The sequence below is a fragment of the Selaginella moellendorffii genome, unplaced genomic scaffold (assembly GCF_000143415.4).
Source record: "Selaginella moellendorffii unplaced genomic scaffold, v1.0 SELMOscaffold_76, whole genome shotgun sequence".
Lineage (NCBI taxonomy): Eukaryota > Viridiplantae > Streptophyta > Lycopodiopsida > Selaginellales > Selaginellaceae > Selaginella > Selaginella moellendorffii.
In genome coordinates this window covers 129751-142339 of record NW_003314337.1, presented here as the reverse complement: position 1 = coordinate 142339, position 12589 = coordinate 129751, and the positions used below count along the sequence as shown (strand labels likewise).

General features: G+C 50.6%; 4 protein-coding genes across 4 annotated transcripts; 3 read left to right on the top strand and 1 right to left on the bottom strand.

Moving 5' to 3' along the window:
• The first annotated feature begins 583 nt into the window (after positions 1-583).
• LOC112341100 (tetratricopeptide repeat protein 39C-like) lies at positions 584-2713 on the top strand. Its single transcript, XM_024660607.1, has 8 exons — positions 584-841; positions 920-1316; positions 1372-1691; positions 1739-1930; positions 1994-2110; positions 2174-2253; positions 2315-2410; positions 2472-2713. Exons 1-8 carry the CDS (start codon positions 584-586, stop codon positions 2650-2652), a joined length of 1641 nt encoding a protein of 546 aa, XP_024516375.1. The 3' UTR covers positions 2653-2713.
• Positions 2714-5455, top strand: LOC9641543 (dual specificity protein phosphatase CDC14C). The gene is made up of 13 exons (XM_002986757.2): positions 2714-2997; positions 3065-3151; positions 3211-3288; positions 3351-3494; positions 3564-3641; positions 3704-3781; positions 3833-3886; positions 3954-4057; positions 4142-4220; positions 4305-4376; positions 4435-4527; positions 4587-4769; positions 4825-5455. Exons 1-13 carry the CDS (start codon positions 2848-2850, stop codon positions 5392-5394), a joined length of 1770 nt encoding a protein of 589 aa, XP_002986803.2. The 5' UTR covers positions 2714-2847; the 3' UTR covers positions 5395-5455.
• A 416-nt stretch (positions 5456-5871) lies between these two features.
• On the top strand, positions 5872-6465 carry LOC9662599 (17.3 kDa class II heat shock protein). Its single transcript, XM_002986756.2, has 2 exons — positions 5872-5989; positions 6048-6465. Exons 1-2 carry the CDS (start codon positions 5900-5902, stop codon positions 6324-6326), a joined length of 369 nt encoding a protein of 122 aa, XP_002986802.1. The 5' UTR covers positions 5872-5899; the 3' UTR covers positions 6327-6465.
• Positions 6466-8211: 1746 nt separating this feature from the next.
• Positions 8212-9344, bottom strand: LOC9641542 (fructose-bisphosphate aldolase, cytoplasmic isozyme). The gene is made up of 2 exons (XM_002986706.1): positions 9317-9344; positions 8212-9257 (listed from the first exon to the last, which is right to left on the bottom strand). The coding sequence occupies exons 1-2, from the start codon at positions 9342-9344 to the stop codon at positions 8212-8214; spliced, it is 1074 nt and encodes a 357-aa protein (XP_002986752.1).
• Between the last annotated feature and the right edge of the window lie 3245 nt (positions 9345-12589).

The following is a 12589-nucleotide window of genomic DNA, read 5'->3' as shown; positions in this document are numbered from 1 at the left end:
GCAAGCCATGGAAAATGCATGTAGAAAAACTTGATTCTCTTGGGCAGATAATGAAGGGCATGGAGCTGCTCTACTCGGACAAGTTGAACGAGGCCGAGGACTTTTTCGATGAACTGAGGCTGCACCACCCCCGCTTCAGCCTGCACCATGCCTGGGTGGCGGCCTACGTCGCCCTCATGTCATCGGACCAAGACGATGTGGAGCGCGCAATCACCCTCCTCTCGGAAACGGAAGCGCTGGCCAGCCAGCAAGCTCAAAAGTAAGGTGCCCAGCATGGAAAGAGGGACGGGCTGAGCGATACAATGTTTATTCAATTGCCAGGTTCAGCACCCACAGCAACATCAAGAAGGTGAACGAGGCGGTGTCGTCGCTCAAGTCGTGGGCGCTGGGAAAGATGGCCAAGAAAGGCATCGCGGTTGGGGCTGCCAAGGCAGCAGCTGAAGAACAAGAGACCAAAGCCGAGGGTGCGCTCGCGGAGATGGTCCACCTCCACCGGGCGAGACGAGCACGGCTGTGGGCGATCCAGATCCAGGGCGAGTGCTACCTTCTTACGTCGCTGCTGCAGGTCTGAACTGGATTGGGGATGGCTGGGAACAATGCGTGCTTGGCTCACTCGCAGATTGTTGGGGCTGGGGAGAGCTGGACAAGCATGGTCAAGCTTGGCTACAACCTCAAGAAGACAGCCAGCATCTACCAGCATTGCGAGAAGAAGCTCCGCAAGCTGACCAAAGAGTGGATAAAGATGGGGGGCAGCTTCAAGGTGCCCGAGAGCATGCACGGGTCCGACGAGGACAGTGATTCGGGCAGCGAAGACGACGACAACGACGATCGAGGCTCCTCGGTAAGGGGGTTACAACACCTATATCTACATAGGCTGTGTGAAAGCAAGCTCTCTATCTAGTACGTTGTTGATATATAGAAAGGAAAGAGCAGCAACCTGTCCAAGAGCCGCAGCCTGGCGGAGAGGCTGGCAGACCTGGACATGGGGGGCTCGGCCAGCAGCAGCTCTGGCGACAGGATCGACAACACCCGGCTGGACATAAAGCAGCTGGACGCTCTAAGGGATGACCAGCGGATGGTCCTGGACACGAGGAAAGGGATCCAAGAGGACTACGAGCTGTCATCCCTGCGGATAGGACTCGAGTTCGGGATTGGGGCCTTCAACCTCGTTGTCTCGCTCATTCCCGCTTCGTTTCAAAAGGCCACGGAGGTGATGGGCCTGCCGGGTGACAGGAACAAAGGCCTCAGGTTGTTGCAAAAGGCTGCCGCCACAAACCATCCCAGAGCGCCGATCTCCTTCGTCATGCTACTGCAATGTAAGCGTAAAAGCAGATGGACCATGGCTTTACACTCGTGAGCTTGTGTTGGCAGACCACACGGTTATCATGGGCCTCTTGCCATATGGAGACCAGCATGGAAAGGAGGCCAAGCAGCTGCTGGACAAGGTGCAGGCCCAGTGGAAGAACGGGTCCATCTTCAGGATAATGCTGTCCCGCTACGAGCGATATGAGGGAATGCTTTCCAAGTCACTCGACACCCTCGTCCGAAACTCCAAGACGGATCCCTACGACATAAGCAACCGTGGCTGCAACCAGAGGCTGAGGAACTTTATGATAGACGAGCTGGGTTGGTGCTACCTTCTGCAAGGGGAATTCGACAAGGCCGCGGAGCAATTTGGCAAACTGTTCAAGGTAACACGCTCATGAACTGAACGTATCGACTATCAAGTCTCTGGCAGGACACCGTGTGGTTTAAGCCATTCTACGCCTGCCTGCAGGCGGCCTGCCTGTGGGAGGCCGGCGACAAGCAGCACGAGGCCGCAAGCAGCGTCCTCCGTGAGCTCCCGCAGCTTGTGGCGGGCAAGAAGCAGACGGGGCCGCTCGAGCAGTACGGCCTCCGGATGGCTAACGAGTTTGTGGCCAGCAGCCAGGTACGTCCCCAGGGAGGGCTTGCAATCCTGATAAGAGTGTTGCTGGTTTTGGTTGGCGCCTAGGCTCCCCTCTTCCCAGCACTGGAGCTGGCAGCCGTGTACAATGGGTTCCAACACATGGACAAACCATCGCTTGAGCGGCACATGGACGCCATTGAAGACGTTCAGAAGAAGCCACAGGTACCAGTTGGTGGCTGGAAGGGAACTCACGTATGCCTGATTGCGTTTGCTGTCTAGTAGCAGAGTGGGGAGGGGACGTCCAAGGCTGGCGGCCATGGCACGTTCGAAATCCGGTGGAACAATACAAGCAAGCTGCTGTGCAGGTATGTAATGCTTGGAACGAAACAGCCTCTGTTACCTGTGGTTACCTTGCTCTTGTTAAAGGTTCTTGCTGGGCCACTGCCACAAGGCCCTGGGGGACAAGCACAAAGCGCAGGACTGCTTCCGCCACGTAGTGAAGAACTCTGAAAACGTTCCCGGGTAAGCAGGGGGCTTGTTCGTTTCCCGCCTGCTCACCCGCCCCCACGCTGTGCGTGCGCAGCAACTTTGTTCCCTACAGCTGCTACGAGCTGGCTGCCCTGCTGCTGCAAGACGACATCAACTCCCAGGAGGGGCTGAGCCTGCTGGACAAGGCGGTGGCGTTTCCCCCTCATGAGTTCCAGCCCAGGCTCAAGTTCGTGGTGAGCGAGATGACCAAAATCTACCGGCCTCTTAACAAATGAGATGTGTATCCCCGAGTGTGATATAAAGGCCATGCGCCACGTGGCCGCTGGTGGTGCCCTAGCCAGGAGGGTTCATACATTCTCGTGGTTTTGAGATCCTATGGGGCACACGCCACCCCAGCTGTCTGGAAATGGTGATGCCGGCATGATCCAGGGCCACGGCGTGCCATTGCCACTCTAGGAGCGGTGCCTACCATGGTCTACAAGGAACAGCAGCACGACAGGAGTGGGGTATGTGAGGTCATCAAAGGAAAGGTCTACTTCGCGGCGCTGCAGAGGCCCGACGACCTCAAAGGCTCGTGGCTCCCTCGCCCCGCACTGTGTTTCAGCGTCGACAATGAACTGGTGTGGCCTCTCAACTTGTCCAGCGAGTGAGCAGCGAGCTCACTCCCCGCTGTTGCCTACCCTGCAGATTTATGAGCCGTTCTTCCAGGACTTTGGGCCCCTCAACATGGCATGCACCTACAGGTTCTGCTGGAAGCTTCACGGCTTGCTTCAGGTCACCTCGACGCAAACCACGCCCATCTGGAATGACTTACAGCTTGCTTGTGCTCTCAGGATGCTGGGGCACACGGGAGGTGTGTATGCTTCTGCACCAGCATTGAAACCAAGACCAAGTCCAATGCCGCAGTTTTGGTTCGTTCCGGTGCCCACCTCATTTTGCAACCGGGCGGCTCAAGCAACCAGTTTGTGTGCAGCTTGGAGCGTATCTCGTGCTGTTTGAGTCGTGGGAGCCCGATGCGGCGTATTCGCCCCTGGCACTCTTTGAACCGTACTTCCCGTTTCGAGACCCCACATGTGGCATATCCACATACCACCTCACAGTTCTCGACTGCATTCAGGTATGCAAGCTTTTGCTTATGCTAGTTACGTCCGTAAGCCATCTTTGTGGGTGAATGGGGATCCTTCAGGCAGTTGCAAAAGGCAAAAAAATTGGGTGGATTGACTTCAGCACTTTCAACCTGGAAGAGTACGAGTATTTCGAACAAGTGCGTGCCCCTGCTTCTGGCTACCAACATTTTTAACACCCTGAGGGGATCCTGCGTGTCAGGTGGAGAATGGCGACCTCAACTGGATTGTCCCTAACAAACTGGTTGCCTTTAGTGGCCCTGCACCAAGGCGTTCCCAGGTTTACCCATCGCTTTTGTTTCCAGAATGTTGTCAAGTTGTACGTTGGCAGATGTATGGGTATCGAAGCCTTGTGCCCGAGGACTACATTGAGTACTTCAAGAGGGTACGCTGAGCCGGCAATAGCCCTCTCGTCCCTCACCTCGCATTTGTCTCACTGCTGACTGCCGCAGGTGGGCGTTGTTGCTGTTGTTAGACTAAACAAGCGGCTGTATGACAGGCGACGCTTCACAGACCACGGCATTAATCACTACGACCTCTACTTCCCGGATGGCAGGTTGGCTGGATTGTGTCGAGCGTCTTTTCTTGTGACGTGTCTAAAGTTGTTGCTCCTGCCTGTGTTCAAAGTGGGCTTCTTCAGCTGTCCTCCTGAGCGGATTGTCCAAAGATTTATGGAGATTGTAGAGGAAACTGCCGGGGCCATAGCTGTCCACTGCAAGGTATGTTGACTGCCCCGCCCTTTCGATGCTCCGAGCCTACAGGCGTTTAATGGTTTTCTTGCTCGGCTGGCTGGATTCATCCAGGCAGGGCTGGGTAGAACTGGAGTCCTGATTGGGTGCTACATAATGAAGCACTTTAGATTCACGTGCAATGAGGTAGGCGCCTTCCAAAGGCTTTGGTGGCTGCCCCGCACCACTGTTCATTGTTCTGCAGGTGTTGGGCTACTTGCGATTAACGAGGCCAGGGAGTGTCATTGGGCCTCAGCAACATTTTCTCAGAGACATGCAAGCTCGCATGTGGAAGGCTGTGAGTTGAAGTTTACATGTGGCCACGCGAGTCACTCTCTTGGTCTCCTTGTCCTTCAGGGTGATGGATTACGACGTCACAGATCTGATGGGAGCAGCAGGAGCAAGACTAGCAGCGGGAGCTCTCCTCTTGTGACCCTCTGGAACAATGCCTCGGCATGGAGCCAAGGGAAAGGAAGCCTGTTTCCCACCAAAACATCGCCAACCAGTCCCGCGCTGAAGAGAGTAACGACCGAGAGCATTGTAAGCTCACGGCAGCTACCCGAGCGACTGAGAATTGTGTGTGCTCTTCTTGTAGGAAACGACTAGCTCGGGTGGGCGGCAACTGGTATGGGAACAGTCCAAGCACAGGGCGTCGACCGAGTCAACCAAGAGTAGCCGGAGGAGCAGCCACCAGCACGAGGTATATAGAGCACCGTCCACCCGACTCCAGGATGTATCCACTGGATCATACCGGTCGCCAAACAAGGCCAGGACAGGGAATAGCGGAGGCATTGAAACTGCAATCGGGGGCCTCTCAATGGCAGACCCTCTGAGTCAAATGAGGAAGGCTTGCGTCAACGAGGATAGTGACAACGCGTGCGAGTCCGCGTCCACGGCCAGCAACGAGCCTCCCGTCATGATAGGCCTCGCTGACAGCGTGGGAGGCATACTCAGGAACGCGGCAAACTTCTCGGCGCGCAGCCAAACAGCTGCAGACCCGGTTTGCACACACCGCACCCTCAATGCTGCAGGCCAGCCCAGAAAGGTGGTGGTTCCGCTGGGACAACAGAGCAGCAGCACCAAGTCACGGGAATCGTCACCGCTGCGAAGGAAATCGCCACTGCGGCAGAGCAAGAGCGCATATGACCATCTGTCATACGGCTAGCGGCTAGCAGCTCCGAATGTAACACGCAAACAGAAGTGTGAATAAAAGCGTTCCCACGTCACACATGTACACGTCGGTCAAGAGACACCGGCCGCGCAGGCGCACCAAAATGCCAAGTTGGTGAGGAGCTGCGAGGGAGTGTGTGTCTCAGCGATTTGTCCATTCTGGAGTCAGCAGACGCCAGCAAGGGTCGCTGGAGGCCGCGAGAGGTAGCGGAGAGAGAAGAGAAGCAGCGTAGGGACGTGCCTCCAAGGCCCGAGTGGACGGACCCCCAGAGCATACCCGTCAATCGCATCAAACGCAGGCAGCACAGCACAAAAGCCAAGGCCGCCGCCACTGCATTCGAAAGGGCCTGCAACTTCGTGCTGGACTGCACAATCGACTACAGGGAATCCATCTTCGTGGACCCCACCGAACTCCAAAAGGTTCGTGCCTATACACCGAAGACACTTCATTGCGTCCTGTGCTACAGACCGCTCGGCAAGGAAGAGAGCCACAGTACTCAATGGCGAGCACTTCTGTTGACGTCAAGGAGCTCCCTGCTTCCTACATATTTGTGGCTGATGTTCCCGGGATCAAAAACAGCGAGGTCAAGGTTGGGTTGGCATACACTGCACTCTATTTTTGTGACTGAATCACATCTTGGCCTCTAGGTACAAATCGAGAACGACAGCATCCTTAAAATCAGCGGTGAGAGGAGGCGCGACGACAACCCAACCTTCGATGTCAAATATGTAAGAGCGGAGCGCCCAGCAGGGAAGTTCATGAGAAAATTCAATCTTCCATCAAATGCCAACCTCGAAGGGGTGTCCGCCGCCTGCCAGGACGGGCAGCTGACCGTAGTGGTGCCCAAGATCCCACCGCCCGCCCCTTACAAACCCAGGACTTTCGACATTCCCATCGGGACGCTAGTCTACACGAATCCCAAGTAGCTCTAGACAAATCGACAAATGCTCCCGCCTATAGCTAAAGGCTGACATACAGCAGTCCATTGTAATCAGTAGAACTGGAACTGTATTTGCAAATGAATGTATTGGCGCATAGACGCCCAAAATGCTGATTCCTCTGACACCACCAACCTTGTAAGTTTGGGCAAGGGTACAGTACTTGATGCACAGCTTCTCCGCCTCCCGTAAGCTCTTTTTGTTGGCAAGCGTCTTGAGCCTGCTGGCCCTCAGAAGCGTCACGAGCCTCTCACACCTGGAAGTTGGATCTGACGCGATCAACGAGGGGGCAGGCGGACAGCATGAGATTGACATCCAGGGACGACAGGCTCAGGCTCTTCAATGTCAGCGACTGCAGCAACGGGAACCTGTGGATGCCGAGGTCGGTATGGTTATATGGCCCAGAGCAAGAGCCTCGGGCCTGTCCCGCCCATGTTGACGCTCGGATCTGCGTAGATCATGAAAGTTAAGCTCTGCAGCGTCTCCTTGGTGAAGATTAGCCACGCGATAACCGGGGCCGCCGAGAACTCATGGTCGCCTCCAATGCACAGGGAGAGATGGCTGAGACAGGACGTCTGCAGGACCGTCTGAGTGATAAGAATCAATATGTTGGTGCTGAGTGCCCCGTTGAAAAATGCATCCCAGTCCATACTTGAGAAGCGAAGCTTGTGGAGGTGGCACTGGGCTGCGTTGCCATTTCTTGCACACGGTCGACGCTACAACAACATCTCTAGCTGCCACTACGTTGGACAAAACGTTCCCTATGACCTCCACCTGTTTCCATCTTTTAAGCTTCGAACATAGGGCAAATCTGCTTGCCACGCGGCAGAGGCACACGTGGACTTTTCCGGTTAAAAAGGAACAAAACTACTTTACTCTCCGCGCGCGCAACAGAAAGTTTCAGGACAGACAAGACGAAAGAAAAAAAGCGGTGGATGCCATGGGCCAATCCGAGGACACCGTCGTTGAGAGCGGGTCACACACAGAGTATTCGCCTCCTCACCCCAGCATCCACAATGCACTGGCTCTACTCCAGCAGCAACAGCAGGCAAGCCCGGCCTGCTCACTGACCAGCGCTTGCTCCTCGCTGAGCAAGGCAGTCAACCACAAAGCGGAAGCAATCGCGGAGGCCTACCGGACTCGAGTCGAAGCCGAAGCACAAGCTTATCTCGAAGCAGCCACACGCAAGGCGGAGGCTAAGTCACAGCGGCTTCAGGTGCATGCTCTGTTCTGCCAGTCCCAGGGGAGTTGCCCTGGAACTAGCTTTTTTACGCACTGTGTTCTCAGGCTGAAGCGGAGCGGTCTCGAATGCACGACGAATCCAAGGCTATTGATTTGCGAAAGCGCGAAGAGCAAAGAGCAGAGCAACTGATCCATAATGCTGAAGTGGGTCAAAGCTTCGTTATAACACATTTTCCTTAAAGTGGTGCCAGGTCAAGGCTGATAGGCTGCTGGCCAGAGCCCGTGAAGAAGCTCATAAGATAAAGGCTCTTGCCACTGAGGAGTCTGAGAAAGTTCTTGCAGATGCGCTGACGCGAACAGAGAGAGTAAGAATGTTTCCCTTCCATTCTGTCCGGGACCCGTGCTTTGTGTACATGCACCAGCTGAAAGCAGAGATTGAAGCGGCTAAGAAGAAGGAGATTGCTGAAATAATCGATCACGTGCAACAAATGCTTGTAATTGGAGAGATTCCACGAAGTGAGCACAAGAGCGTAATGAGGAGGGTGAAAGAAAGTTTTTCTTGCTACATTTAGAAAGAGGAACAAAATTACGTCGTTCCCGTAGCCTATGCCAAAAACTTGATTTTATTGTGATTTTATTCGTTTGAAGCAATTAAGCCTGTTCAGGTAGCATTAGAAATCCACCGTAATGATCAGTATTTGTAATTCTTCACGTAAAGGCTCTCTGATGCACTTGCACCACCTGCCCCTCCAACATACCTCCCGAGTGTGGCATCAGAGTTGGCCTTGCAACGCCCGAGAAGTACTTTCTGCGCATTTGGAATGTTCTCCTTCTTTCCGGACCAGGCCTTCAGAGTGCTCTGCTGCAATGCTCGTCCATACGAGAAACTAAGCGTCCACGGCTTCATGGTGTTGAACTTGTTCATGGCGTTGAGGTTGAGCGTTGCCTCCTCCTCGCTCTGACCACCAGACAGGAACATGATTCCTGGCACAGCAACAGGAACCGTCCTTTGAAGTGCAAGAATGGTGTAGCGCGCAATATCTTCATTGCTCGACTTTGGTCCGTCCGAGCCACCAGTAACCATGTTTGGCTTGAGCAGCGTTCCCTCGAGAAGGACATGGTTGTTAATGAGGTGCTTGTAGCAGGCAATGAGGACTCTCTCGGTTACTTCCGCACACTTTTTTATGTCGTGTGAACCGTCAGATAGAATCTCGGGCTCAACTATGGGTACCAGTCCGTTCTCTTGACAGATGATGGAGTACCTTGCTAAACCATGTGCGTTTTCATCTATTGCCAGGTCAGTTGGTTCCTTCTCACCGATTTTCAGGACTGCTCTCCATTTGGCAAAGCGGGCACCGGCCTTGTAGTATGCTGCACATCTTTCTCCAAGTCCATCTAAACCCGTCGTAGCGGTTTCACCTTCGGTACCAGGGAGTTCAACAATTCCTTTGTCGACTTTGATTCCCGGGAGAACGCCACCTTCTTTCATTAGTTCAACAAACGGCTTCCCGGAGTTGGTCTTTTGGTACAGGGCTTCTTCGTACAGGATCACGCCGCTCAGGTATTTCATCACGCCTGGTGCCGTAAAGAGAAGCTCTCTGTAATCCTTTCTGGTCTGCTCTACATTTTCCACATTTATGTTCTGGAAACGCTTTCCAATTGTCGAGGTACTTTCATCTGCTGCAAGAATTCCTTTCCCAGGGCTGGCAATGTACCTCGCGTTGATGATAAGCTCGTCTGCAGGGCAGGAAAAAAGTCAATGCAAAACAGCCGCAGGTGGAATGAAAAGACATTACCAGCATATTTTCCCATATAGGCCGACATCTTGACTTCTCTCTCATGCACGCGAGACCTGGGTATGAATTTAAAACGCTAGACCAACAGACACAACAGAGCGGTTATTAGGTTTCAGCATTCTTTTTAATGACTAGACGTGCTCACGTGGCAAGGCGGTCCACGTGTGAATGGATTTCTACCGCGGGTGTACATTGGCTGTTGTCGGCACCTGTGAAAACTATCACCTTTCGTTCTGTCCTTCATTAAGGTAAAGGCTGACTGAGAGTTTTTAAAAGGTTAAATTCACCTTTTATAACACTTCTTTAATGAACTTGTTTTATTTGCAACTCAGTATCCTGATGGAAGCTGGTGCATGTACTTCTAGTACTTGTAGTCTTGCCTTGCTGCTAGTCTTGCAAGCCCTTGTGATCCAGGGCCGCTCACATGGGATTCATTAAACTATTTCAAAGATCTGCCTTCCGACGTTGCATAAATTATGAAGGAAAGTGCCATGGATATGTGCTCCACAGCTTTGTGATGGCGCGCAATAACACAATGACTCCTGAGGTCCCAAGAAAGATGCTGTAGAACTCGATCTGCTTTGCAGCAAGTGATTGAAATCCTTTGTTGTTCGTCTGTGAGCTGCAGTTGCGACATAGAGCACGAGATGAATGCAATCGCTGGAGTCCCATGGCTGAACAACACCAAATATCTGCTCCCTACGTGAGAAAGTGAATGGCTATGAAGGAGGAACCTTCCATCCGCTGCAAAATCTTCCTTGTGCTATAATCCAAGAGCATTTGAGTAAACCCACTTATGCGTTGGTTCTTTTGCTAGTGGATTGGAATAGTTTTCTCACCTAGAGTTATTTGTCACTCATGCATGTTTCATCGCGATTTTCTTATGTCATCCATCCATGGCAGGTTGAGTGAGTGATCAGCCTTGAAACTAGGAGGAATGAAGGAAAACAACAATGACAGCATCAATGAAAAAGAAAGGAAAGGAATATGGGGTGGGGGAGGGGCAGGGATGCTTGCTTAGAGACGGGAAGGAGACCTTAGATGGATGCTATGGTGACTCTTTAGCCGCAGCTCTACTTTGGCTGGCCTTCAGGAAACTCTGAGAGGGATGTTAACGAACGCCAAGGAACTGCAAACTCCACTGATGCTGGAGAGACTTATGGTAAGTTCGTGAAATCTATTATTTACACAGCCTCAAGTTAGATTAACAATTCCTAGAGCAATTTAGCACCAAGTGAAAGGAGGAGGGAACCCTCCCGAATTTAACAAACAAATAAATACATATGTGAGGTCTAGATATATAGTTATGATGCTATATATTATTATTTGCCTATCTTTATTCTTTTATGACTGTCTATGTTATGACTTTACAATTCTTGAAAAAATAAAAACCAAAACAAAACAAAAGAGATGAGATTAGACAGCTAAGGTGCAGTGGAATGTGTACAGACAGTGATTGAACTGTGATATAGCTCAGGTACCCTTTCCGATTCCTATGACCTACTGGCTCGAACAGAAAAGATAATGGAAATTGCTGTATGAGCATCTAATGAAAAGAATAACTTCTACAGAGATACATCATACATGATACCATTCGCTACATGTTGACAGTGTTAAGTCCCATTGGATGAGTCTTTTCCTCCTCTGAAACATCAAGGACTTTCAGCAACCCTCTCTTGAGCTAACAAGCTAGAGATATCTAGAGAAGCACTCATTACTTCATACCAGAGGCTATGAAGTTTAAAAAATATCTTTTGAAAACCTTACTGTCAGCTCAAAGACCCTCGGATACCAAATCCAGAATGGCTTTGGAACAAAAGTAATAATGCCCACCCTATGCCGAGCATCCACTGCCAGTGCCTCGTTTTGATTGGCCCAACTAGGCAGTCTTTACATCCTTCTTGCTTACAACAGACAAGCAAGAAATTTCTGCGCAAAATGCAGCTCCTTCCTGAGTCTTGAAATGTTTTAGTTGATGCCTTCATACTGGTTACGTCTTGTAAGAGAGCAGTTTGGCTCTCTTCTAACTGTGGCTCAGATCATTATCAGCACATGATGAATACCCTAACTCACTAAACAGTTTCCAAACTACAGCATGGTATTCTCTATTGCTTGAGAGAATACTCGGTGTTATTCGTTCGGTTTCCTCGTGTGCTTGATCCTTCTTGAATTTTGTCCTGTTTGAATCTATTGAAATTGCATATTTTCGATTCAAGCAAAAGGCATCGTGCTCCTTTTTTTTAGCAAGTGATATACAAATCTTAATCCCAGGCTCTTCCTGGCAATGCCTTCTCATGAGCAGCCAATTCATTCATTCATTCATTAGCTGTTTCCAGGGTCTCATGGAGCCCAACAACGCATGAGAAGCATGCACCATCTAAAATCTACACGTCTAAGACAATAAAGATCTAAACTTAATTCCTGGAAAACAAAAACCAGCAGGGTATGTTTGTTTTTTCTATGCTCTTTTTTGGTTCATTCAGAATTAGTGAGTTTGGGACTCAGGAAAATACTCAAGGGTTAGCGCCCTTTTCTCAGTGTTAATCTCACATGAGGCGGTGTTAATCTTGCCAGAGGTGGTGTTAGAATGTTTTAGGTGGTTATTTAGATAGGAATTGACATCCAAATACCTCTTTCTCCCTTCAAATCTGTGCTATGTTGCAGTTGGAATTTGTACTAGGGTTTCATGAGGAAGACCTGCATTTTCACTTTATAGTTAGCATCTTTTATAGGATTTCACTGCCCATGAATTTGAAATATCATTTTAAATATCTGTGAAAACACAATGTTGATTCATGATGTGGCAAGTTGTACTGATGTGTTTGTATACTTGGTAGAAGAGACTAACAGGACATTACACAGTGCACAAGTTCTAAGTTTGTTGATTGATCAAGAAGATATAAAGAGAACCAGCACAAGTGGTGGAAGATCCAAGAACCAATGGCCCCATGGATGGCATAGATGATGGTGCAAATGCACAAATTCCGGTTTGCTATGCAGTAGATAAAAAAGATGCTCTTTTGAGAGAGGTTGAAGCTTTTGCAGGTATAGTTGATCTTCTCTTGCACTAAAGGTTTCTTTTTCTTTATCTATCAGACAGCATTAAAGCTTGGAATGAGTTTTATTTCTTTGAACTTCACATCTTATCAAACAAGGGGTCAAAGTGGTATGAAGTTTCTCTTTGTACCTTTTTTTTATCCCAAAAGGATGAACTCTTCAGCTGAGGAAAGTCATGATAGAAAAATAGTGAAATTGGCCCAAACTATATAAATT